At 43.2% G+C, this 27,704-nt stretch overlaps 1 protein-coding gene across 23 annotated transcripts in view; it reads left to right on the forward strand.

Moving 5' to 3' along the window:
* The window catches only part of dmd (dystrophin), a 1,604,005-nt gene that overhangs the window by 370,778 nt on the left and 1,205,523 nt on the right, over positions 1 to 27,704 (forward strand). For 22 of the 23 annotated variants that reach the window (XR_011341867.1, XM_069890130.1, XM_069890120.1 and 19 more), the window contains 2 exons: positions 22,056 to 22,148; positions 26,096 to 26,173. Coding sequence is in view for 21 of the 23 variants with exons in the window: in XM_069890120.1 (XP_069746221.1) it covers positions 22,056 to 22,148; positions 26,096 to 26,173 (171 nt within the window). In the remaining 2 variants the exon portion in view is untranslated. Of the gene's footprint in view, positions 1 to 21,840; positions 21,861 to 22,055; positions 22,149 to 26,095; positions 26,174 to 27,704 lie in introns of those variants that run through there. The other variant, XM_069890129.1, reaches the window with a different exon arrangement.

Raw genomic sequence — 27,704 nt, forward strand, 5'->3', positions numbered from 1 at the left:
TCAGCTCATGATGGAATTGCGGAGCAGACTTGATAGGCTGAATGGATTACTTCTGCTCCTTTTTCTTATGATGTTGTGGTCTGACTCTGTGCAACCCAGGAACAGTCTGTAAATCAGGGAGTCCTCTGACACGCTGATGCTGGGTATGAAACATGACAAGGACCCTTGCATCTTTCTCCACACACTCAATGAATTTGCATTCTGCAAAGAGATGGCCTACTCTCTCCATCCCACCATAGTCATCTCGGGGACATGTTATGTTCCATTTGTGCAGAAAGGATCGGACTGGGAGGGCTCCTCTCACTGCAGCCAGGCCAAGTCTTGGTGCTTGTTTGTGAGCCCTAGCCATGAGGCATTCTGCCAGATGAGCTGGATGGCCTGCTCAGGAACTGCCCCCACCATGTTCATCAAATCCTCGTTTCTCATTGACTACATGACTTTCCATGATGACCACTGCCTGATGACCTTGTGGTAAAGGTGTTTGTCTGGAAAAACTTATCTATGTACGATTGGTAGGGCCAAACCCATCGTTTGCTACATAGTGGTACTTGGTGCCCTCATGCTTTGGTTCAGCACACAGCCTCATGCAGCAATACAAGAAAGTAGTTATCAGGATGTGGACCACCACGTTGGGTACATCCATGCCCTTGTTGTCTTGAGACTTGTAGATGACAACCCTTCTGACTATTTCTATCTTGAATCTCTACATGAACTCAAAGACTTATGGTGACAGCCAGGGTGGAGGTGTGGGCAATAGGCCACACCTGCCCCACGTTCAGCAGTACTGAGAGCACTTCACATTTGATGACAAGGTTCTTCCCTGTTATTGAGAGGGAGCGCAATATCCCCAGATCCAATTTCTGGTCGACCTTGGCAATCCGCTCCAACTAATTTTTGTTGCATGTCTTGGGTTCGCCAAAGTAGATCCCCAGCACCTTCAGATAGTCAGGTCTGACTGTGAGGGGTTGGTGGACCAGTCAGACCACTTACCAAAAAGCATTGCCTTGCTTTTATTCCCATTTACTTAGACACAAAATCATTGCAGATGCTGATCAGTTGGTGGACCAATCGTGTATCTGAACAAGATGGCGAGATCGTCTATGTACAGGTAGATGTTGACCTGAGTGCCTCCACTTTCAAGCAACTCCTTTTATGGTCTCATATTTCCTGATGGATTCCTGCCCCATCTATGAGAGAGTCATTGGTTCCCCCCAATGTCAGCTCTATGCAGAACACAATGAGACTGGAGAGAGCAAGCAGCCCTTCTTGACTCCAGACTTGATAGGAACCTATCTGTTTCCCACCCATTGATTTGAATTGGGCTATGGATGTCCTTGTAGAACAGTTTAATCCAATTGCTGATTCCCTTCCCAAGCCCATTTTGGAGATCATAGCTGTCATCTATGTATGCGATACCCAGTTGCAAGTCTTTGCTGGTCTAAGCTGACCAGGCAAGTGTCCGCACCCCTGTCAAGCACGCAGGCGATGGTATATATGAGTATCATTAGGCTGTCATTTTCCTGCTTGGAAACATCCAGGCTTGGTCTGCATAGACTGGAGTTGATTGGCAATGGCTTTGTAGAGGATTTTGTGGTCAATGTTTAACAATGATATGCATCTCCAATTCCTGGTATCATATTTCTCTACTTTCTGTTTGAAGATGAGGGTGATGATGCCTTTCCTCATGGAGACTGATATATTACCTGCCAAGAGCATAGCGTCGTATACTTTCAGCAGGTCTGGGCCCAATGTCAGCATTCTTTCCCAGGCTAACGTTCCAGTATTGAAGCTCCAGTTACACCATTTGGCCTTATCGTTTGCACGTTGACGCCAGGTTCTCGAAACAGACACTGCTCCATGCTTTGTTGTGGGAGGAGATGATCACATGAGACAGAGAAAAATATCAAAAGATGTGCTCAATATTCATTCAATATTAATTCTCACTCACAGGAAATTGTAGTCCATAACTGTACAAAGTGAAGAAGAAACTATTAGATGGTATTGAGAAGCATATTGCTACGAAACAGGAACATTTTAAGCCTGTGGAAGCAGCGGAAGGTCTGAAGCACCTCATGAGGTGCCTACCCATCTGCTATGATGGTCACTCCTGCCCCATCTATGAGAGAGTCATTGGTTCCCCCCATTGGCCTCATTAGTTACACAGGATGTTTAAAACCAGAGTGAAGCAAATCATCTCAGTCACAAAACAGTGCCTGAGGAAAAGATTATTTAGCTGTGCTATGCTGCATCAGTGTCAGTGACACTTCATGCAAGGATAATTAAATTTCTTATTACCTATGTGACTACCATGAATTGATATGGAGTGATCTGCTTTTGCTGGGAGTGTTCATGGACAGACTTAAATATTTTCAATCTGCGGTAATTATTTCTCCATAGGTTTTATGGTTTCATGGTTTCTTGAACAAACTAAAATGATGTTGATTGCAATGGACCTCCAAACTCTTCAGACTCCTGGTGTAGACAATCAGGAGATAGATTGATCAACAAAACTCAATTGTGTGGCCTGAAAATGTATCAAGACCACAGCATGTGATAGACTCAGTTTTCAAGGATTCACTGCACTTTTTTCCATCTTGCGAGCGGCAAATAAAAGATAATTGAAGATAAATGAAGAATCTGTTGCCCCAAAAACTATTGGAGGCCTGCGCCATATTGACTGTTCAAGCAGGTCCTCATGCAGCTTCTTGTTGAGATCCTGGCTCCAAGCAGCAGAGCATTATGGTTAAATCACAGAAAGGTTTGTATGGCTGGGAAGGCCCCAGACTCTGAAGCTGTCGAAGCTGCCAATGTTGTGTGTGCCATTGAAAAGCTTGCTTGGTTTTACAAATAAAATGTACACCTGCTTACTTAAAATAATTAAAACATTAAAATTAAATGAAGTAGTGATGTTTTAATTATATTTCTCCCAAAATTGTTACAAGTCCAGAGGACCCCAAAATCCAGCAGCAATAGAAAATTCACCAAGACAAACAATTACAAACATAAGTTGCTTTTAATTTTATTTAAACATAAAAGCAGGATCAAACTTTAACTTCATACTATTAACTTAACCCAACTTAACCCCTTTCTAATTCTAAGCGCATATGTATATAATAAGTATATGCTCAGGAAAGTTCTTTGATTCACCGTCTAATCTCACTTTTCACTCCTCCAAGTTCACCGGTATTAGGGAATTTTTATACTGTGCACAGAATTTAACATTTATGTATTTTCACCAGGCTCTAATGCTGAAAGGTAAATTGTTAGCGCTCAGGAAGGTTCTTGTTGGTTTCAGAGAGGGGTTTGTAACTCTTTTGACACACATAAACTGATTCCCTCCGATCAGTCACTTCAGAGTCTTGCTGAAGAAATTGTCCCATTGTGGATCTTCCAGGTCACCACAGAGTTCCTCTTTTTTCCTTTATTTGAGGAGAAACACTCCAGCCAGCCATTTCCTCTTGTATGAACTACAAGGGTTTTCAACAGGCTGAACTCAGAACTCACAACCCATCAACAAAATGGGGTTTTAACAAGCTGCCAAAAGCCACTGCAGAACTCTCTCTCTCTCTCTCTCTCTCTCTCTCTCTCTCTCTCATCCTGTCTTTTTTTTCTTCTCCCTGTTTGCAAAACTGCATGACCCCTCTTGGAACAGCAAACTGCAACCAGACAGATTGCTGGCACCAGAATCAGTTTCTGCCTGGGTATCTGTTGTTTTAAAGACAATAGTTCATTATCAATCCAATTAACATCTACTTGTGAAATCTCCATAGGCATTCTTCAAAGTTTATGTCAAGTCATTGTGGAAATAAAGTCTCTCTTTCAGCAAAACTCTTGCCTTTTAAATGAGAAGTGTTTTGTTAGTATCTGTTTGTTTATGAAGTGACCTACTCTAAGTCTCCTACAATCTTATCTTTTTTAAAAACCTATTTATATATATAAAATAACCCGTAATGAGATACTGTGCCTCCCATTTTAAATTTTATTTAATTTAAAGATACAAGCCCTTCTGGCCCATGAACCCAAGTTGCCCACATACTCCTAATTAATCTACCAACCTGGTATGTCTTTGCACAACCCTCAATGCACAAAATCTCAGAATGATATTTCTAGCTGCATGCAAAATTTACAGGGAAGGGTTTTACCTCCTGGTTGGATCCTGGAGGAGTTCACTGGAGCAGAACATAATGCGGAGGAGTTCACTGGAGCAGAACATAATGCGGAGGAAGAATGCCATTGCTGATTTGGACCTCAGTCAGTGGGATAGCCATGGAACACGTGGGGGAGTCCAAACATTAGCTCAAGCATTTAAGAAGTATCCTTTTCAAGATTTCAAAAGATGCTCAGTTATTTAATCTGAAAGAATTAGAATCCACTCTGAATTTTGCATAGTTGAATCATTCCATGATTATTTTTGGCCTTGGGACTTGTTCAATCATACAATTACTGTAAACCAGTGGACAATAAAGATTGAGAGGGATATGGGCAGGCAAATGGGACCAGCTGAGTTAGACTGCTGGCTCAGCATAGTTAAGTTGGGCCAAAGTGTCTCTTTCTGTGCTGTAAATCTTTGACTTTAAATGGTCTTTTTCTAAGGTTTGCTCAAGGCACAATTTGTGAGCAAGAGGTTCTGAACATATTTGATTAGAAAGTTGGGATTTGTTGGCAAATCGGATATTTTGACAAAAGAATTTTGAAAGGCAGTATTTTTTTTAATTAATCGAAAGGTATGTGGATAAGAAGTTGAATGTTCACAGAAAAGATGATTGCTCAGCAAATGGTACAAATTTGTGTCTCTGTCATCCAGGTCTTGTTTCCATTTAAATAGATATCCCAGTGTTTAACAGTCAGATGTGTCCTTTAAGTAGCAGAAGAGATGCAGTGGAAATGAATTAATCACAAATGTTATCATGAATGATGGAATACAGGTCAGGTTGTGATCATGTTGAGTCAAAATTTCCATAAAATATTTTTTTCCCTAGTCAGGAATCCTTGGGAGGAATCACGATGGTTCATATGAGATTTATATTCTGTTTTCTTTCTGCATGGATGTTTGCATGAGGTGTCGACCCAGTGATCCCAGCAAATTTAAATTCCTATGAGTCACTATTTTTGAGCAAATTTCCTGGACCCAACCCACGAACATTGTCACAAAGAAAGCATGTCAATGCCCCTACTTCCTTGGAAATTGAGTATGACATCTGAGACCTTGGCATACTTCTGTAGATGTGTGGTGGAAACTGTGCTGACTGGCACAACATGGCTGGTATGGGGACACCAATATCTCTGAGCAGAACAGCCTGCAAGATGTAGTGGTTACAGCCCAGTACATCACAGGCAAAACTTCCCCACCATCAAGAAAATGTATTTGGGAGAGCAGCAGCAATCATCAAGAATCCACACCACCCAGTACATCCTCTCTGCTCACTGCTGCCTTCAGGAAAGAGGTATAGGTGCCACAAGACTCATTCCATCAGGTTCAGGAATAGTTTCTACCTCTCTATCATCAGATCAAAACAACTAACTCAATTAGGGACTCATTTAAGGCCCCTTACTTTGCACATTTATTATTAAATACTAATTTTCTGTATTGCATTTTTGCCTGGCCCACAAGAAAAAGGATCTTAGGATTGTATGTGATGTCATGTCTATACTCTGACAATAATTCTGAACTTCGTTTGTGCCATTTGAGTCTGAGACAAATTCAGGTTAGCCTCATCTCAACCTATTATTTTTGGGTTGGATTTGTCATCTGTGAAAGAGCAGCAGCAAACTGTGAAGACTGCGTCCCATCAGGAGGCCAGTTTAGTTTATAAAACTGGATAATTGGCTTAGTCGCTAAATCAGTTAAGCTTCAGGTGCTGTGTCTGGATTGTGTGCTTGGATGGAAGAAATCTGGTAATATTGTTGTGGCTTTGTGTGTTGTACAGAGAATGTTTAAGAGCCTACATTAATGCATAATATGCCATCATATATGAAGAATAATTTCAATGATGGTTCTCTTGTGACTTCCTGATCAAGATTTTAGCCCCTCATTTTTTGAACTGGAACCTCATACAATAAGGAGTGAATTTACCCACAGTCCTGTGCTGATATACCACAAGATTACAATTGTATAAGGGCGCCAATAAACTGGAAACAATATGCATCTTAATAGTCCAATAATGCATTAAGCGAACAATTTCAGCGTAAGTTGTGGTTGCCTCATTGCATATTGGAAAGGATGCAGAAAAGATTCCCAAGGATGTTACCTGGACTGGAGATCTTGAGCTACAAGGAGTAATTGGAGAGGCAGATTCTTTTATTCTGGAGTGAAGGTGGAAAGATTCAAAGGGGGTATGGTGGAGATTCAACTTTTTCACAGAGAGGTTGTTGGATATATACGAGCTGCAGATGCAGTGGTAGAGTTGGGCACAGTGACTTCATTTAAAATAAATTTGGAAAGCCCCATGGATTGGAAAGGTTGGAGGGATTGGTATTCAGCATGGACAAGTTGGACCAAAGGCCTGTTTCCATGCTGGAAAGCCCCTTGTCTCCAAAAGATATGTGATGCAAACTTCAATTAATTACAGACAGACTTGTCCGTATAATTGGTGTCATTTGCAGGTTTTGGTGGGTCGATACAGTATGTTACTGAAGATATGAACACACATTGTGCCAGCTGAAGTGTGCAAGGTTGGGACAAAGTGTCAGTCAGTATGCTGTGGTGCAACACGGTAGTGCAGGTATGAACTCACAAGACTGTACTCTCGTGACGCCTCATAGAGGTCTTTAAGCCACATATCAAATTTGACGGAGGCCTCTGGATCCCTGGGGTCAGTTTCCAGCATCTGCACTCGGATCGCCTTGTCCATGGCAAATAATCAGGACATTAAATTGTTCTGCGATCAATAACCACAAGCAGACGAGGCAAGTGATTAAAAGCTTTAATATCCTGAAACATCAGGCACGTCTCGATGTGCTGCTGGACCGGATCCAAGGCTGGTAAGGAGGGAGGAGCCGGGCTATCAGCCTTTATTGGGAATCTTATGGGGAGGATTTACAGCATTGGAGATGGGCCAGCAACATGTAGAGGTGTGGCTGATGTTTCAGGATATTAAAGCCTTTAATCACTCACTTCAAGTCTGCTTGTGGTTATTGATCACGCAACATATGCGACCAATGTTTTCCCTTCATCTGAGCTGAACACATAGTGGGCCAAAGGAAGGACCTTGCTGCTGACTGTTGCTTTGAATCAACAGCCAAACTGGCTGATTGATTTTCTGCAGTTCTATGATTGGATGCTTCCTGGAGCTTCTTAAAGTTTGGCAGAGAGTGTCAGGTGGTGAATAATTCTGTCCAACACAAAAGATGCTTATGAGCATTCCAATGGAAATCAGTTTGTCTGGGGGAATAAACTGAGCCAGCTCAGAAGGGGGGAGAAACAGGGAGATGAGGGCTGTTGGCAGAGAACCAAGTTCCCTCAGGGTGCTTTATTTCTGGAACATTGTGAGGGATCATAATGGGCTTCCACATTTCAATAATAATGATGTCCTCACTTACATCTGCCACCTACTCCAGCAAGGTTGATGTCTGTATGAGTGACTTTGACCATGAATCCTAAACCTTAATTCATTCCAATTTTGAGCTGGAGATATTTGTTAAATCTCATGGACAGTATTCAAGGTACCTCTTCAGTGGATTGCAGTATGGTAGTCTTCAACTGATCCCAGAGGGTTTCAGGGGACGGGTCCGTGAGGCGGGTTGCATCGTCGAGCTTTGCTTTGAGGTTTGCCTGGAAGTTTCCTCTCGCTTCGTCTGACTGCAGGTTTCCAACATTGAACCTCTTTCTGGGGGCTTTACTGTTCCTGGGCTTTGGCTTGAAGTGAAGGTTGAGCTTGCAGCGAACCAGCCGGTGGTCAGTGTGGCATTTCGCGCTGGGCATGACCCTGGTGTGGAGCACATCTCGTTTGTCACTTTCTCGCACCAGGATGTAGTCCAGGAGGTGCCAGTGTTTGGATCGGGGATGCATCCAGGTAGTCTTAAGGCTATCCCTCTGCTGAAAAAGGGTGTTTGTAATGACAAGCCGCTGTTCTGCACAGAGCTCCAACAGGAGGCGCCCATTGTCGTTGCACTTGCCGACGCCATGCTTGCCCAGGATTCCAGGCCAGGTTTCTGAGTCTTTGCCGACGCGAGCATTGAAGTCGCCAAGGATGACAACCTTGTCGGCTGTAGGGGTGCGTTGGATGAGGTTGCGCAGGTCGGTGTAGAACTTGTCCTTTTCTGCTGGTTCCGCCTGGAGGGTTGGAGCATAGACACTGATGAGGGTGATGCAACGCTTGTTTTGAAGGGGGAGTCGCATGGACATGATTCGGTCCGAGTGGCCTGTCGGAAGGTTTTTGAGTTTGGAGGTAATGAAGCTCTTGACCATGAAGCCTACACCAGATAGGCGTCGTTCATCCGAAGGTTTGGCAGACCAGTAGAGTGTGTAGCCTGCGCCGCGTTCTTGGAGGCTGCCTACATCTGCCAGGCTTCTCCTCCAGGAAAAACAAGGACTGGTTTGACGAAAACAGCCAGGAAATCCAGGAGCTGCTGGCAAAGAAGCGAGCTGCCCACCAGGCTCACATTACAAAGCCGTCCTGCCCAGAGAAGAAACAAGCCTTCCTTCGTGCATGCAGCCATCTTCAGCGCAAACTCCGGGAGATCCAAAATGAGTGGTGGACTAGCCTCGCCAAACGAACCCAGCTCAGCGCGGACATTGGCGACTTCAGGGGTTTCTACGAGGCTCTAAAGGCTGTGTACGGCCCCTCACCCCAAGTCCAAAGCCCGCTGCGCAGCTCAGACGGCAAAGTCCTCCTCAGCGACAAGATCTCCACTTCCAATCTCTTTTCAGTGCCAACCGCTCAGTCCAAGATTCTGCCCTGCTTCAGCTCCCTCAACAGCCCCTAAGGCTAGAGCTGGATGAGGCCCTCACCCAGGATGAGACATATAAGGCAATCAAACAACTGAAAAGTGGCAAAGCAGCAGGTATGGATGGAATCCCCCCAGAGGTCTGGAAGGCTGGCGGCAAAACTCTGCATGCCAAACTGCATGAGTTTTTCAAGCTTTGTTGGGACCAAGGAAAACTACCTCAGGACCTTCGTGATGCCACCATCATCACCCTGTACAAAAACAAAGGTGAGAAATCAGATTGCTCAAACTACAGGGGAATCACGCTGCTCTCCATTGCAGGCAAAATCTTCGCTAGGATTCTACTAAATAGAATAATACCTAGTGTCGCCGAGAATATTCTCCCAGAATCACAGTGCGGCTTTCGCGCAAACAGAGGAACTACTGACATGGTCTTTGCCCTCAGACAGCTCCAAGAAAAGTGCAGAGAACAAAACAAAGGACTCTACATCCTAGTTGACCTCACCAAAGCCTTCGACACCGTGAGCAGGAAATGGCTTTGGCAAATACTAGAGCGCATCGGATGTCCCCCAAAGTTCCTCAACATGATTATCCAACTGCACGAAAACCAACAAGGTCGGGTCAGATACAGCAATGAGCTCTCTGAACCCTTCTCCATTAACAATGGCGAGAAGCAAGGCTGTGTTCTCGCACCAACCCTCTTTTCAATCTTCTTCAGCATGATGCTGAACCAAGCCATGAAAGACCCCAACAATGAAGACGCTGTTTACATCCGGTACCGCACGGATGGCAGTCTCTTCAATCTGAGGCGCCTGCAAGCTCACACCAAGACACAAGAGAAACTTGTCCGTGAACTACTCTTTGCAGACGATGCCGCTTTAGTTGCCCATTCAGAGCCAGCTCTTCAGCGCTTGACGTCCTGCTTTGCGGAAACTGCCAAAATGTTTGGCCTGGAAGTCAGCCTGAAGAAAACTGAGGTCCTCCATCAGCCAGCTCCCCACCATGACTACCAGCCCCCCCACATCTCCATCGGGCACACAAAACTCAAAACGGTCAACCAGTTTACCTATCTCGGCTGCACCATTTCATCAGATGCAAGGATCGACAATGAGATAGACAACAGACTCGCCAAGGCAAATAGTGCCTTTGGAAGACTACACAAAAGAGTCTGGAAAAACAACCAACTGAAAAACCTCACAAAGATAAGCGTATACAGAGCCGTTGTCATACCCACACTCCTGTTCGGCTCCGAATCATGGGTCCTCTACCGGCATCACCTACGGCTCCTAGAACACTTCCACCATCATTGTCTCCGCTCCATCCTCAACATCCATTGGAGCGCTTTCATCCCTAACGTCGAAGTACTTGAGATGGCAGAGGTCGACAGCATCGAGTCCACGCTGCTGAAGATCCAGCTGCGCTGGGTGGGTCACGTCTCCAGAATGGAGGACCATCGCCTTCCCAAGATCGTGTTATATGGCGAGCTCTCCACTGGCCACCGTGACAGAGGTGCACCAAAGAAAAGGTACAAGGACTGCCTAAAGAAATCTCTTGGTGCCTGCCACATTGACCACCGCCAGTGGGCTGATCTCGCCTCAAACCGTGCATCTTGGCACCTCACAGTTTGGTGGGCAGCAACCTCCTTTGAAGAAGACCGCAGAGCCCACCTCACTGACAAAAGGCAAAGGAGGAAAAACCCAACACCCAACCCCAACCAACCATTTTTCCCCTGCAGCCGCTGCAAACCGTGTCTGCCTGTCCCGCATCGGACTTGTCAGCCACAAACGAGCCTGCAGCTGATGTGGACTTTTACACCCTCCATAAATCTTCGTCCGCGAAGCCAAGCCAAAGAAGAAAGATTCAAGGTAACCTAATGAAGGTCACTATCACGATATTTTAATAAAGAGCTGACTGTTTTCTGCATTGACTTTTGCACTGACAAGCAAGCAGAATAAGCTTTCTGGGAGGACTGCATGGTCCCTTTCAACGCACAGACATCATTTCACAGGTCGTATGTATTGTTCTTGGGATGAACTGCATACAATTACAGGTCGGGTACCCCCTATCCAAAGATCTGAAAATTGAAAAGATCCAAAAACCTAATTTTTTTAGTCCTATCATCACAGCATCATAACATCTGTCATGGGCTCTGATGCTCTGTTGGCGCTGGTTTGATTATGGTAAAAGTAAAAAAAAACAAAATCTTTGCTTCTGGCTGGGAAGATGCTAAGCAGAGCTGGGCCCAAGTTCTCAGCATCGTCTGCAGCCGGCGATGGCGACTCCATTCTCAAGATCAGGTGCGGTGCAATCCACATTGAAAAAGTCACCTCGGGCTCCCAGGCAGGAGCAGAGACTGTAGTCAGGGACTGGCAGTGGCGGTGCGAAGGTGTCAGGACTAGCGGCAGCAATGGGGAGGTGGTCTCTTTTGTAAGCAGAGATCAATTTTTTTGTAGGTTCTAAACATCATTAGAAAAGGAAGCAAATGCTATGTTGGCATTCATTTCAAGAGGAATAGTATATAAGAGTAAGGAAGTTTTGATGAGGCTCTATGGGGCCCTGTGGAGTTTTGGGGCCCTTTTAAGGGATTGACTGATGTTGGAGAAAGTTCAGAGAAGATTTACGAGGATGATTCCTGGAATGCAAGGTCTAACACATGAACAACGTTTATTGGCTCTTGGACTGTATTCATTGGAGTAGAGAAGAATGAGAGAGGATCTCATAGAAACATTTCAAATACAAGAAGGATTGAATAGAGGTGATTTGAATAAGATGTTTCCCTTGGTAGGTGAGTCCAGGACAAGAGGGCACAGTCTTAAAGTTAGAAGGTACCCAACAGAGAAGAGGAGAAATTTCTTTAGCCAGAGGGATGTGGATTTGTGGAATTTGTTGCCACGTCCAGCTGTGGAGGTTGGATCATTGGGGGAGTTTCAGGAGGAGATTGATAGGTATTTAATTAGTCAGGGTATCAAGGGATATGGGGAAAGGGGCGGTAGTTCATGTTGGAGTGGTGGAGCAGACTCGACAGGCCAAACGCCCTAGTTCTGTTCCTTTATCTTGTGATCTTGTGATAAATTTCAATCTAATACATCAAATCTAAATCCAATATATGCTACCTTTTAGTGTGAGGAGCAGGGTGATATCCCAGAATCTACTGGAATTCAAACTATTTGTTGACAATACTGTGTGGAGCAAGATAGAGTTGTGCACTGAAGTTTGCAATATTAGTAGCTCAAATATTTACACCTTATGGTTTTGATGCTAATGCCACTTGAAAATAAATTCATGGCAGAAAGGGTGATAGATGTTTACTTGCTGTACAAAAAGACCTAATTGTTGGAGAGGGTTAATAAACCAAAAATAAAGAAAATAAATTACACTGCAATGGAAAATTGTGCCTTTTAAACTTGTCCACATTAATCACTGCAAAGATAAAATTTTTAAACTGGCATTTTTAGCAATTAATGGTAGACTATTCAATGAACATCAGTAAACATTATTCTGTGAACAATTGTATTTTCAGCAGTTATTTATGTGGTTTCAGTCAGTCAGCTTAGCCATGTTGATGGAAAGAGAACACAGATAAATCATTAATGTGAATCTGTGCACAGAAAAGCCTTTAACTTTCATGGATCACTTTGTGCAAGATGCTAACAACATTTGACAGTGGGTTTTTTTGGATTGTGATTCCAGTTAATTTTCAAGATTTCCAGAAATAATCATCGCTGTATCTGACCGTTCTGAGCTGTATCTTTACCTCTGCTGATGGAGAGACTGCTTCAGAGACCACTGCAGTGGCTGTGATGAAAAAGAAAGTCTCTCCTTTGATATACTTTTGAATTGTTTCCCCCCCCCCCCCCCCGACTTACCCCTCCCAATGCTTGGTGTCTCTTTGTGGTTGATTTCCAACAATATGACCAGCACTGGGAACATGATGTGCCTGGTACAATAAATGTCAAATTCTGGCTTGGGTGCAATGTGCAGAGACAAAAATTAGACTCTACTGAAGATTATTCCCATAATGCACCAATGAATTTTGTTTGGATCGGTTGCTGATCCTCATGTCACCACTCTGCTCTTTAAAAGAAAACAATTTATTTATTTATTTCCATCAGGTGTCATAACGGAAGACATTTGAATCAATGCTAATCAGCGTCACCTGTTGCACAAATAATCTTTGGAAGCCTTGAAGCTATATCCTGAGTCTTCATTGAAACCATGGGTACATGGGGAAATATAACTATTTTTCAATTTACCATGGATTAATCTGTGAATTTTTCAACTGATGCCATTGACTCTCTGTGGTATGTGACTTCCATTGAAGAATCTATTTTTCACAATGAGCAATGGGAAACCACTATCCATCCATGGCTTGGATGTTTTGGCCATCTCGTGCTGGTATCTTGAGTTGCCTTAACCTACTGATCTTCATTTTGATCCCAGGGTGTGAACACATCAGCAATGACAATGGGTAAACGTGTCTACTTAGATCACCTTCTTGAAGAAATAAACAATGAATGTACATCCTCCTAAACTTCTAATTTGATGTTTGGAAATATGTGGCCATTTTTTTCATCGAATGGCCTATTCTCATCAGATTAAGTCAACCAGAAAGATAAAAAATTCAAGATGAGAACTTTTGGAGATGGTGTCCTGAATTGATTGGAAACCTTGAGTATGGTGTAGCTATCCAATGAACATCCCCACATGGTGGAATACCCAGCCAATATTCCTGAATGAGACTCTTATATTAACTGTAACTGAGCAGATCTCACTTGTAACTTCAATAGATCCTGCTCAAATTGAGATTCTAATATTTTGTAATCTTGGTTTTCCTCATCTCAAAAGTTCAAGAAAATTAGTTTTACTGATAGATTGTTTCATTTGAGGATGTGTTTCAATTATATTTAGAACCCATTGACACAGTCCACTATCAATTTGTTAAGCAAGAAGTTGGTAGTTTTTCTGCTGGCCTAGGATTCATTTTGCCACATATGGAAGAATGCTTAATTTTGTCAATCAATGCTGTGATGTTTGTGCCGTAGTTAAAAATTAAATGTCTCTATTTTCTTGATGTTTCGTGAGAAGTAGAAGGGTGGATTTTGTTTGGTGCTGGGAGAAATTTGTGTTTCTTGTACAGCTCAAATCATAGAGCCATAAAGCCATTCAGCATAGAAGTAGGTCCCATGCCAACCAAACCCATTTATCAGCCCTTGGTTCATATCCTGGGGAGTCATGTGTTCATCCAGATGCTTCTGAAATGCTATTAGAGTATCTGCCTATGTCACTGTCTCAGGCAAAGAATTTGTGATTTCAGCCACGTAGCTGGGTGAAAAAAAATCTTTTCGATCTCATGCTCTCTATTGTTTGACATCTCTGTTGTGAGGAAAATGTTCTTACTTTCCATGCCATCTGTGCTCCTCCTAATTTGCTCTCAGCATTCTCTACTTCAATGAAAACAAACCCAATGTGTCCAGTTTCTCCTCTTGAATATTCCATCCCAGGCAAATGGTGGTAAACAAGGTTGCAGTGGCCACTGAGCTCCGTACAACGCTACACATATTGTCTCTGATTAGGAAATGCTAGAGATAATAAGAAATATGAACTGGATTTTCAAACTGGAGGATGGGACTAGTCAGTTATTGAGCAGTTCTAACTTACTGAAGGAACCTAGCAACAGTGCAGTAAACTGTGGAATGGATCACTGGAGATTCCTGGGAGGCTGTTGGAAGTGCAATGTGAGAAGAAAGAAGTACAGCGTGAAGGCCCACATTGCGGTTAGACTGAGAGTATTCCCATTCAGATCTGAGCTCCCAATGATATTACTTGCCAAGGAAAGATGGTGAGGCTGCAAGTGAACCAGAGAGAGCTGCAGGGCTGTTGTGCTCTGATTATTACAGAAACATGGCTCCAGGACTCAGCAATCCAGCTTGTTGGCCTTATCTTCTTCAGGGCAGACAGGGATGCTGCTGCTTCTGGCGAGACTCGAGGGGGAATGGGGTGAATCTGTGTAATTACATCAATGAGAACAGATGTACAGATGTCTCTGTTGTAAACATCTTCTGCTCATCAGTGATCGAGTTTCTGATGATAAAATACAGGCACATAAGACTGCTTTGAGACCACAGATTGGAGCTGTTTCAGGGAGGTGGCACCTACGCTGGCTACGTAAACATTGGTGAGTGCATGAGAGCAATGACTGGTTACATTAGCAAGTGCATCAAGGATGTCATGGAGATCAAATGCTGCACAACAAGGGCTAACCAGAATCCATGGTCCATGCACTTCTTGGAGCTCATGATGCAGGCTTCAAAACAGGAGATTAGTTGGCACTAAGATCAGCCAGGGCTGAACTCTCCAGTGTACTCCAGAAGACAAAGCATGGGTATGCACAGAGGTGGCTGTGTGGCACCAGCGACTCAAGGCATATGGCAAGGGATCCTTGCAAGTCTAGGACAATCATGTTGCCATTCCAGACAGGATGATCATCTTCTGCACATGATTTGAGGAGAAGACAGGCTGATGCTGAAGAATGCTCCTTCTCCCCCTGAAGGCCCCTTGTATAGCTGCGGTTGTGATGAAGAGAATCCTATCCAGGATGAACCCACACAAAGCAGGCAACGTGCCCACCTGGGTACTGAAGGACTGCACAGACCAAATGACAGAAGTATTTATGGAGATCTTCAATACATCATTGCAGCAGTGCATCATCCCCCTGGGTTTCAAGGCAGCCACGATCATCCTGGTTCCAAAGAGAGCGACAGTAACAGGCCTCAACGACATTCTGCCAGTGGCACTGACCTTCACCATTATAACCATATAACCACTTACAGCACAGAACAGGCCAGTTCGACCCTACTAATCCATGCCGTAACAAATCCCCACCCTCCTAGTCCCACTGACCAGCACCCGGTCCATACCCCTCCAGTCCTCTCCTATCCATGTAACTATCCAGTCTTTCCTTAAATGGAACCAATGATCCCGCCTCGACCACGTCTGTCGGAAGCTCATTCCACATCCCTACCACCCTTTACGTAAAGAAATTTCCCCTCATGTTCCCCTTATAATTTTCCCCCTTCAATCTTAAACCATGCCCTCTAGTTTGAATCTCCCCCACTCTTAATTGAAAAAGCCTATCCACGTTTACTCTGTCTGTCCCTTTTAAAATCTTAAACACCTCTATCAAGTCCCCCCTCAATCTTCTACGCTCCAGAGAAAAAAGCCCTAGTCTGCACAACCTTTCCCTGTAACTCAAACCTTGAAATCCTGTCAACATTCTCGTGAACCTTCTCTGCACTCTCTCTATTTTGTTTATATCTTTCCTATAATTTGGTGACCAAAACTGTACACAGTACTCCAAATTTGGCCTTACCAATGCCTTGTACAATTTCATCATAACCTCCCTACTCTTGAATTCAATACTCCGATTTATGAAGGCCAACATTCCAAATGCCTTCTTCACCACACCGTCTACCTGAGTATCAGCCTTGAGGGTACAATTTACCACAACTCCTAAATCCCTTTGATGCCCTGCACATCTCAATAGCCTACCATTTAATGCAAATGACCTATTTAGATTTGCCTTTCCAAAATGTAACGCCTCACACTTATCTGTATTAAATTCTATCAGCCATTTCTCAGCCCACACCTCCAGCCTTCCTAAATCACCTTTTAATCTACCGTAATCTTCCTCACTGTCCACAACACCACCAATCTTTGTATCATCTGCAAACTTGCTTATCCAATTCTCCACCCCTATTTCCAGATCGTTAATATATATAACAAACAATAGTGGACCGAGGACCAATCCCTGAGGAACTCTACTAGTCACCGGCCTCCAATTGGACAAACAATTTTCTACCAGTTATCTCTGACACCTCCCATCCAACCATTGCTGAATCCATTTCACTACCTCCTCATTTATACCTAATGCCTCCACCTTTTTTCCTAACCTCCTGTGGGGAACTTTGTCAAAAGCTTTACTAAAGTCTAAATAGACAACATGCACAGCTTTCCCTTCATCAACCTTTTTTGTAACCCCTCGAAAAACTCAATCAGGTTTGTCAAGCATGATCTACCCCTGACAAAACCATGCTGATTACTCCCTATCAATCCCTGTACCTCCAAATATTTGTAAATACCATCCCTCAAAACACTTTCCATCAACTTGCCCACCACAGACGTCAGACTCACGGGCCTATAATTCCCAGGTTTACATTTAGACCCTTTCTTAAACAGCGGAACCACATGCGCCACCCTCCAATCCTTTGGCACTACCCCCGTGGCCAGTGACATCCTAAATATATCCTAAATATATTATTAAATGCTTCAAGCATCTGGTGCTGGAAGTGCACCTCCAGAGACACTGAACCATTTCAATTCTCCTGCAGATGGGACCATTCCACTGATGATGCTACAGCCTTATCCCTCTCTCTGTCATGACCCACCTGGAGAACAACATCTCATACACCAGGCTGCTGTTCATTGACATCAACTCAGCATTTAATACAATCATAAACCAGAGGCTAGTGGAGAAGCTGTTCTTGCTGGGACCCAATACCCCTCTCTGTAACTGGATTGTGGACTTCTTAATGGAAAGACCGCTGTCTGTCCAGATCGCTAGCTGAGCGTCAAATGCCATCATGTTGCACACTGATGCTCCTCAGGACTGTCGACTCAGACTGCTACTGCATCAGCTATTGCACTTCCTCAGAAGCCTGAGGTGGGCAAGACCATTGGCTTCCATTCTGTCAATTTTCTACGGGAGCTCTATCGAGGGCATCCTGTCAGGCTACATCACAGGACCATAAAAGCGGCAGAGAGGATCACTGGGGTCTCCCTCCAGCCTATATATGAGATTTATTTGGATCATTGATGAAAGAGGGCTCACAAAATCGGGCAGGACCCCTACTACCCTGCACAATGCATCTTCCAGCTAATCCCAGAGTGAAAACGATACAGAAGTACCAGAGCCAGAACCATCAAGCTGAGGAACAAATCTCCCACGGGCAGTGAGATTGCTGAAACAACACTCTGTTACTCTACTATTTATTAAGAATTTCATTTTAAAATGTCTAAATGTACAGTGCATTTGTGTATTGTTTGGGTGTATATATGCTCTTTCTGCACACGTTTCTGCATAGTGGACTGGAGAATGCTGTTTCATCAGGTTGTTCTGGTACAATTGGATGATAAATAATCTGGACTTGATGCATCTACCAGTGCAATTATATCCTTCCGCAGTGTGACAGCCAGAATAAAACTCAATATTTCCAGCTGAGACCTTGGCACTGTTTTTTTAAGTTGCACCAAAAGCATCCCAACCTATATCCAGAAACTAAAGCAAGCATTCCAAACTCCTTCTTCACTACCCTTTCCCTTTTCCTCTGTACTCCTACCTCAAGGGATTTCCCTCAATACTCCCTTGCTCTGCCATTCATTCTGCATATTTCTCTGTTAACTGGATCAGCTCCCCACCATGACCACCAGCCCCCCTACATCTCTATCGGGCACACTGAACTCAAAACGGTCAACCAGTTTACCTACCTCGGCTGCACCATTTCATCTGATGCAAGGATCGACAAAGAGATAGACAACAGACTCACCAAGGCAAATAGCGCCTTTGGAAGACTACACAAAAGAGTCTGGAAAAACAACCACCTGAAGAAACACACAAAGATCAGCGTGTACAGAGCCGTTGTCATACCCACGCTCCTGTTCGGCTCCAAATCATGGGTCCTCTACTGGCATCACCTACGGCTCCTAGAACGCTTCCATCAGCGCTGTCTCCGCTCCATCCTCAACATTCATTGGAATGACTTCATCACCAACGTCGAAGTACTCGAGCTGGCAGAGTCCGCAATCATCGAATCCATGCTGCTGAAGACCCAACTGCGCTGGGTGGGTCACATCTCCAGAATGGAGGACCATCACCTTCCCAAGATCGTGTTCTATGGTGAGCTCTCCACTGGCCACCAAAGAAGAGGTACAAGGACTGCTTAAAGAAATCTCTTGGTGCCTGTCACACTGACCACTGCCAGTGGGCTGATAACGGCTCCAACCGTGCATCTTGGCGCCTCACAGTTCGGCGGGAAGCAACCTCCTTTGAAGAAGACCGCAGAGCCCACCTCACTGACAAAAGACAAAGGAGGAAAAACCCAACACCCAACCCCAACCAACCAATTTTCCCTTGCAACCGCTGCAACCATGCCTGCCTGTCCCGCATTGGACTTATCAGTCACCAAGGAGCCTGCAGCAGACGTGGACATACCCAACATAAATCTTCATCCGCGAAGCCAAGCCAAATAAAAAAAAAGAAGGATCATTGAAAATGCCAGCACCTAATTTTTTAAAATTTAGACACATACAACATAGTAAAATGCCCTTCTGGCCCATGAGCCCCTGCCGTCTGAATCCCGCAATTAACCTACAACACCCATACATTTTGAAAGGTGGGAGAAAACCCACACAGACATGGGGAGAATGTAAAAACTTTTTACAGACAGCGCCGGATTTGAATCAGAGTCACTAACTGCTATGCTAACCTTAACGCATATCAAGATTTAATCCCATCGGCCATTTCTCTGTCCAAGTTATCAGCTGATCATGATCAATCTGTGGCCAAAGCCTACCCTTCTCCCTTTTTGTAACAGCGCCATTTTTGTGTCATTTGTGAACCAAACTACCTCCTACATTAACAATCACCAATGACCAAATGGCTCCAGAAGTGGCAGGAAGCAGCTGTGAATGAATTTGATTTGCCTGTTGTGCTAAATGTGAGCAACCCATTTTGACCATTGCCATGATCCATCTTGTTATTTTGTTTACACTGTGTGATTTTCTATGAATTTTAAAAATCATAAATGGCACTGGAGTGTGGTGACTTTGATTTCTTGGCTGGTTTTTAATTTGACTCTGATACACCCAACAGTTGCAATCCATCTCACTGAAATGAGCCTTGAATTTTTCCTGCTTAATGTCCAATCATCATTCAACATCCAAGATAATATATGATGTCCAACTCTGAGTCCACATATAACAGCTTTGGAAATGGCACCCCATCAAATTCCTTTTACATCTGCTATTTCCCCTTCATCGAACGTAGCTGAAAATGTGATAATTTTCTGAACTTCGATTGGGCTCCCCTCAGCCTCTGGCACTCTGAGGAACATAAGAAATTGCAAAAGCTGGAATCTTGAGTTAGCAGAGAATCTGAAGGCTCTCGGCAAGTCGGGCAGAATTCATGGAGTGAAATGGGCAATCAGCATTTGGGGTCAGGACTCCTGCTGGAGATAAGAAGAGGAGGGAGAAAAGGCTGAGGAAGGGTCAGAGGCAAAAGGATGGGGGACAGATGAAGGTAGGTGAGGATTAGAGAGGCAGGTAATGGGGGGAGCTGTAAGAAAATGACAGCAGGGAAAGGATTGATGGAAACAGTGAAAGAGGATGTGGGTGGGAGTCAACTGAAATTGGAAAATTCAATGTTCAACATGTGGGTATTAGGCTACCCAGGTGGAAGGTGATATGTAGGATGATCTTTGGCTCAACCTGGCAATGAATGAGGCAGAGGACAGACAGGTTGGTGTTAATGGTGTGGTAATGGGGAGAGTGATTAAAATCACGAGCTACCAGGAGTTTCAGCTGACAACTGAGAACAGAGCATAAGTACTTAGCAAAGTGGTTGCCCTGTCTCGGGCTGGTCTCTCTGTTGCAGTGGAGGCCACATTGAGAGCAACGAGTGCAGTTGATGAGATTGGAGGGAGTGCATGTGAAGCTCTGTCTCATATTGATGGTCCATTTATGGCCCTGGATGGAGGGAAGAGATGCAGGGATGTTTTTAACCTTTTATAGCGGTGGTGGGAAGTGTTCAAGGATAGAAAAGAAAAAGGGAAGAGAAAACCAGAGACTCAGAGTGAGCGGACCCTGCAAAATGCAGAGAGGCATTGAGGGTGGGGGAAGCTGAATCTGCTTGTGGACATTGTTTGAATTGTTGCTTTCTGAATCGCTGGGACCTTTCAAGAGTCTAGAATGTGTAGTTCACAGCTACTGCTTTACTTTCTATACACCACCCCTTTTAAGATAAAGATATTGCGCATTGGGTAAAATAAATTTATTATCGATTAGTACCTTCAAATTTTCAAGAATTTCTCTTAACTGATAGTAATTATTTTAAGATCCAATTGTACAAACCCATTGGTTCTCTTTTATGTCTGGATGCTTTTCTGATTTGTTCTTGGAAAATAGATGAAAATTGGCATCTCTAACAGTTCCTTCATCCACAACAGAATTTAAGCTATCTCTTGTTTGGGAAACCATGCTTCCCTTCATTCTCTTCATGCATTCTGTTTTTTTAAAAAAATCTCTTCAATGTGTTTTTTCATTTTTTATTCAGTAATGTTCAAGTCTCAGCTGTTTTTTTTAGATCAATTTTTAATAATTTGCTGATTTTAACAGGCCTTGTTATCCTCTGACTTACAATTTGGCTGATGTAAAGTTGTATGTATTTTGACCCATGGGTGAGGCAATATTCCTGTAGACCTTGTTTTCTATCCACATTATTGTCCATAATTACAAGGAGGGCAAACCATTAATCAAGTTTTCTCAATTTTTATATTTTACCCTTGGAAAGAGATTTCGGAAATATTATTACCTTGAATATGCAATGTTGACTTGGATTTTTTTTGAAATTTTCATTTATTTCCTCCTATAGTGTTAAAATGTCATAGAAGATATTTTGTGGCAGCTTCTAATCTGTATAAGTTTATGGGGAATTTCAGTTCTTCAGTGACTTGAACAATGTCTGTTTGTGATCACTGACATCAGGAGTGAAATTTGATATGCAGTAAAATGCTACTTCCTTGACAAGTAACTATGATATTTCTAGCTCGTCTAAGAAAATGGACTGAGCCCAGATTCACAATTGAGTGTTTGTTAATTAAATAACATATTACATATGAGCATGAAATAATATTTAAATCATGGTAATACTGTATTTCAACTGCACCAAGGTTCCTTTTACAAGATTATTTTGTCATGTTATAATACAAAAATATGATGTACATAATTTCTATTTTGCCTGCCATAAAGTAAACAAAAAGTCACCATTAGCAATCATTCAATTTCCTTGTTTTGATGTGTTATTTCTTATAAATATCTTTTTCAAATTTTTCACTTAGGCTGGGAAACCTTTGATTAAAGATCTATTCACCGACCTACGTGATGGAAGGCGGCTTCTGGAACTATTGGAAGGTCTTGTTGGCCATAATCTAGTAAGTAGCCCACTTGGTAGCTTGAACTGCTGTTAATTTCAGCATGAGCTACAATAAAGCTTTTCTGATGCACTTAACTTCATGACCTTCCCTCTTGGGTGCTGCATGTTTTTCATCTGGTTTGTGATAGTACCACTGTGGTGATTCTTGGGAGAACGCCATGGGTTGCAGGAATTTTAATTTCACTAAGTTCGTGCTATAGTTTGAAATTGAGCCTTGACATTTATTTAATCTTGTTGCATTTGATGTTCTATTCAACAAACTATGTTTCTATTACAGGATTTTGTTGGTCACAGATCCTCCAAATATTCTGATAATTTGATGCCGAATATATTTCCCTGTTTAATTTTGACTGATATAATTAGTCAATGGAAACGATCTTCATTAGCTTCCAAGTGATCCCATAAACATCTTAATGTCTATTTTTAAAGCTTTAATATTGTTAAAGACTTAACTGTCCTTCAGTGTGCAAAACACCAGGGCTTTGAAACTATACACTATGTGTGTGGCTTCAACCCTGAATATTTGTGAAATTAATTATGTTGACAGGTTGTGTGAATACAGCGAATGGACTGCCAATTCCTGTCTGTTTGTTTTCCTTTGGACCTCAGCAGTGGACATGATTGTGTCAAACCAGAGATGTCAGTTTTAGTTGGACAGATAGCGAAGGAAGAAGGAATGAAGAGAAAATAAATAATAAATGTGCTAGGCATTTTAATGTGAATTTAGTGAACTGTCAGTGTTAAAATATATCATGCTTTTTGCTGTCTTGTCCACAGTTACAACCTTGAGCTATGAACCATTTCAATTTGAAGGTTATGAAGCTTCTGCGAGGTTTTTTTAAATCAATATGTTCTGCTAATAATTAGTCTTTTTGGAATAATCTGTTCTCATTTCTTTGCAGGAAGCCTGCTTCCAATTGTCTGCTCACTGAGCTTTAGAATAAAACTATTGTCAATTTAGTGATCAATGATACAGGAAACAATTTATGATCAATTTACAATCAAAAATTGAATTTTGTTTGAAAGATAGATTAGCATCACATGGGCAATAGATATCATAATATGAGAAGCCATCATTGTTTACATTGTTCCATGGCTTTGTCAAAATGACGGTCATGGTTTTATTTCATGTCAGCCAAGGTGAGAGTCAGCAGTGCAAGATGAACCACTGCCATCATCCTGGTCGCAGAGCACATTCCACCCCAGGCTGGTGGTGGAGGGACTAGCACTGTGATGAACAGTCATGAGACAACACATCCTGATGCCTTCCCAATCATTTTGAGGGACTTCAATCAGGCCAACCTGAAGAAGACTCTGACAAACTACCACCAATACGTCACATGTGAGACCAGGGGAAGCAATACGCTTGACCACTGGACCACCACCATGAAGAGCGCATACCGAGCCGTATCATGCTGGCACATTGGCAAGTCTGATCACCTAGCTGTATTCTACTCCCAGTGTACAATCAGAGAGTGAAGACCACAGCACCAGTGGTGAAGACGGTGAAAGTGTGGTTGAGGGAGGCAGATGAGCACCTGCAGGACTGCTTTTAATCAGTGGACTGGAACGTATTCAAGAACTCATCCATTGACTTGAATGAATATGCAGCAGGTGTCACCAACTTCATCAAGACCTGTGTGGATTAGTGGGTGCCCACATGTGCAAAGCAGATGTTCCCCAACCAGAAGCCCTGGATAAATCAGAGAATTCGTAACATGCTGAAGGCAAAAACAAGGGTGTTTAAGGCCGGGATCAGGATCTTTGCAAGAGGTCCAGATATGATCTGTGGAAGACCACCTATGAAGCAAAGTAGCAATTCCGGAGGAAGCTGGAGACAAATGCATGCCAGCAAGGTGTGCAGACTGTTACAGCCTACAAAGCGATGGCAAACACTATAGATGGCAGTGATGCTTCAGTACCTGATGAGCTGAAAACCTTCTATGCCTGATTTGAGAAGAACCACCAAGTGCATACGAGAAATCCCCAAAAAGACTGAGGGCCCTGTGATAACTGTCTCTTAGTGTGATGTCAGAACATCATTCAAGAAGGTGAACCTTAGTAAGGCATCAGGCTCTGATGGCGTACCTGGCAGGGTACTGAAAATATGTGCCAACCAATTAGCCAGAGTGTGCACGGACATTTTCAACCTGGCTGTTGTCAAAGGATCCCACCTGCTTCTAAAGGCCATCAATCATCCCGGTACCCAAGAAGAGTAGTGTGAGCTGCCTCAACGACTATTGCCCAGTGGCAAGAACTTCTATTGTGATGAAATGCTTTGAGAGGCTGGTCATGGCCAGAATTAACATGCACATAAGCAAAGATCTGGACCTGCTACAATTCACCTATCTTCACAATCACTCCGCAGCAGATGTAATATCACTGGCTCTCCACTCAGCTCTGAGTCACCTCGAAAACAGCAACTCCTGTATACGGTACGACTGCTGCTCAGCCTTCAATACCATTATTCCCTCAGTGCAGGTCAAGAAGCTACAAACTCCAGGCCTCTGTACCCCTCTCTGCAACTGGATCCTTGACTTTCTCATCAGAAGATCACAGTCAGTACAAATTGAAAACGATATCTCCTCACTGATTATCAACACAGACGCACCTCATGATGTGTGTTTAGCCCACTGCTCTACTCACTAAACACCCATGACTGCGACTAGGCACAAATCCAATGCTATCTGCAAGTTTGCAGATGACACCTCAGTCATTGGCAGAATCACAAATGCCAATGAGGAAGCGAACAGGAGGGAGATAGATCATCTTATTGAATGGTGTAACATCAACAACCTTACAGTCAATGCCAGCAAAACCAAGGAGATGATTGTGGAAGTCAGGGGAACATGAGCCAGTCCTTATTGAGGGCTCAGTAGTGGAGAGGGTCAAGAACTTCAAAGTTCTGGGTGTCATCATCTCCAAGGACCTGTCTTGGAGCCTCTACATTGATGCACTCACAAAGATGATCGCCAACAGCTATACTTTGTGAGATGCCTGTGGAGATTTGGTATGTCACCAAAGACTCTCGTAAATTTCTACAGCTGTACTGTGGAGAGCATTCTGGCTGGTTGCATCACTGCCTGTTATGGAGGCGCCAATTCTCAGGATAAGAATAAACTCAAGAGGGTTGTTAAGTCGGGCTGCGACATTACAGGCACCAAACTTCACTCCATCCAGAACATTTTCATGGAGCAGTGTTTTAAGAAAAAAAGTAACGTTCATTTATCGTCTGCATGGGAAAATGGCTGTTTTCAGTCACAGTATAAGTTTGTATATGGAGCACAAAGCTCCGGGAGTGCTTCACCAGAAAGACTGCTGCTATTCAAGCAAGTGGTTTGGCATGACTAGCTGAGGGCAATAAATGTTGACCTTGGAGTGACAAACACATCCCGTAAACAAATGAAGAACAGGTGTCAGATGATTAAGTTATTCACATGCAACATAAAGTTCATAACTATTTTAAAAATGTCCATATTTTGTCCAGTAAAAGAATACAGCTTTTTAAAAAAAAAATCTATGTGAATAATTCTGGGATAAAGAGATTGTAAAGATCATTTGGAATAACTATTTTGAAATCTTTATGGGAGCTATGGAAATTGCTGTGGCGATTACAGACGTCTAGCTTTCATGTCAAATCATGAGTGACAAGAATTCATAAATCGCTGAGAGATCTTGGAGGCGTCATAGTTGCTCTGTCCTTAACTTGCAGCACTTGATGCTGCGGGCTGCTTGAATCACATAGGTTGTTCTGAACTCACTTGTGCTCACAGGCTTATGTCGATCATTTCATTTAATCTTGTTTCCAGAAAGACTTTTTAATTTCCTTGGCTGCAGCAGATTAAGGTGAGGAGTAAAGGAGAGCACAAAGCTATAGCTTGATGATAGATACGTATGTTTTTTCCTGTATATACTTTCTTCAACATTGTGCAATCTTTTGTCTAGGCAAAAGAAAAGGGATCGACAAGAGTTCATGCCCTGAACAATGTCAATCGAGCTTTACAGATTTTGCAGAAGAACAATGTAAGTGATTGTGTGATTACATTTGAACAGACAATCTGTCTGTTAATCGGGTTGGAAAGCACAGCGGTTTAAAGCTGCTGGAAGATGTTGCATTCAAGACTTCCAGTTCAAAGGTCATTTTTAGTTAATATGAAATATTGTACTTATTTCGATGAAGGTTTAATGAAAAATGAAAACCAGTTTCTCCAGTTTTTGAGGATAAACTTGGAACATTTTCCCCACCTCTAACCTTTGTGGTTGAGGAATCTGATTACTGGACTGGTCCCGGTCCAACTTTCCAACATCTCAAGGAATGACCTTGGGACAGTTTGAGTTTCCTCGTTGTCATTGAGAGAGGCACCATGGAAACACATCCTCTGATGCACCAAGTCTATGCCAACCATCAAGCACCCATTTACAAGAATTGAACCCCAATCCCATTTTACTCTCCCCACATTCCCATCAACTCCCAGAATTCTGCAACAAGGCTACACTCTGGATGCAACTTTGTAACCAACTAACTCAAGAGAACGTGAGTGAACAGAGAGAAGCTGGAGGGTCTTGAAAGAAAGTCAGGCAGCATCCATGGGGAGAGGTGGACGGTCAACATTTCAGGTCAGGACTCTTTCCGAGAGTCAATTAAGAGAGGGAGATTTCAAGTATGTAAAGAGCAGATATAAGTTGGGAGGCAGGTCTGGGGAGGAGCTAAGGTTAAGATTTCTCTCCAAGGAAGCTCCCTGACCCACTGAGTCTGTCCAGCTTCTTCTTAACTCAAGACTCGAATTTCCACAATTTTATCTCCAGTGAACTACTCTACCAATTCTCAAAGTCTTCCAACTCTGAAGGGAGATCTGCCCTCCATCACCTCTTGACTCTCTCCTGATACCCACCCTTCTTTTCCTCTCTTTATTGCACAATGTCACCCATTCCAACTTGAGTCAAGATAAAGGGACATGACCTGAAATATTCACTGACCATTTCATTTCTCTCCATGGATGTTCATACTGACCCTGGAACCCACCTTCACAGAACTTCCATCTGATGCATGAAAGAGAAAGCAGGATGACAGGATGATAGAGTGCTGACTCATAATCATGATTTGGCTGTTTACATATTGGCAAACAATAACAGGCTTCAGTCAGCCAGATTTCTGTCATGGTTTCAGTCCCAGGATGTCCCTCAGTGCTTTCCAACCAATTAAGTGCGTCTAATGTGTGCTCTTTGTTGAGAAAAACATGATGTGTTCACCAAGACCCCGCACGTGAGAAGAGCTGATGTTGAGTGACTGGCACCAATGGTGATGAGATCCTCTGTAACTGACCCATATTTCATCAAAATAATGAGCTGTTTTGCCTCTGGAAGTGGAGCAGGTGGAGCCTCTGTGTGAATTACTGCCCCACCCACTGTTCAGTCCATCTCCTGTGATTGTTGGCCTGAAATTTTCAACGTCATCCTTTCAAGTCAGTCAGAGTTGAATTGAACATTCTGGTTTATTTTAACCATCAAGTCTTATGAAGCAAAAAGATTAACTAAAGAAACTGTTGTGAAAGAT

Source organism: Narcine bancroftii, chromosome 7, assembly GCF_036971445.1.
Source record: "Narcine bancroftii isolate sNarBan1 chromosome 7, sNarBan1.hap1, whole genome shotgun sequence".
NCBI lineage: Eukaryota > Metazoa > Chordata > Chondrichthyes > Torpediniformes > Narcinidae > Narcine > Narcine bancroftii.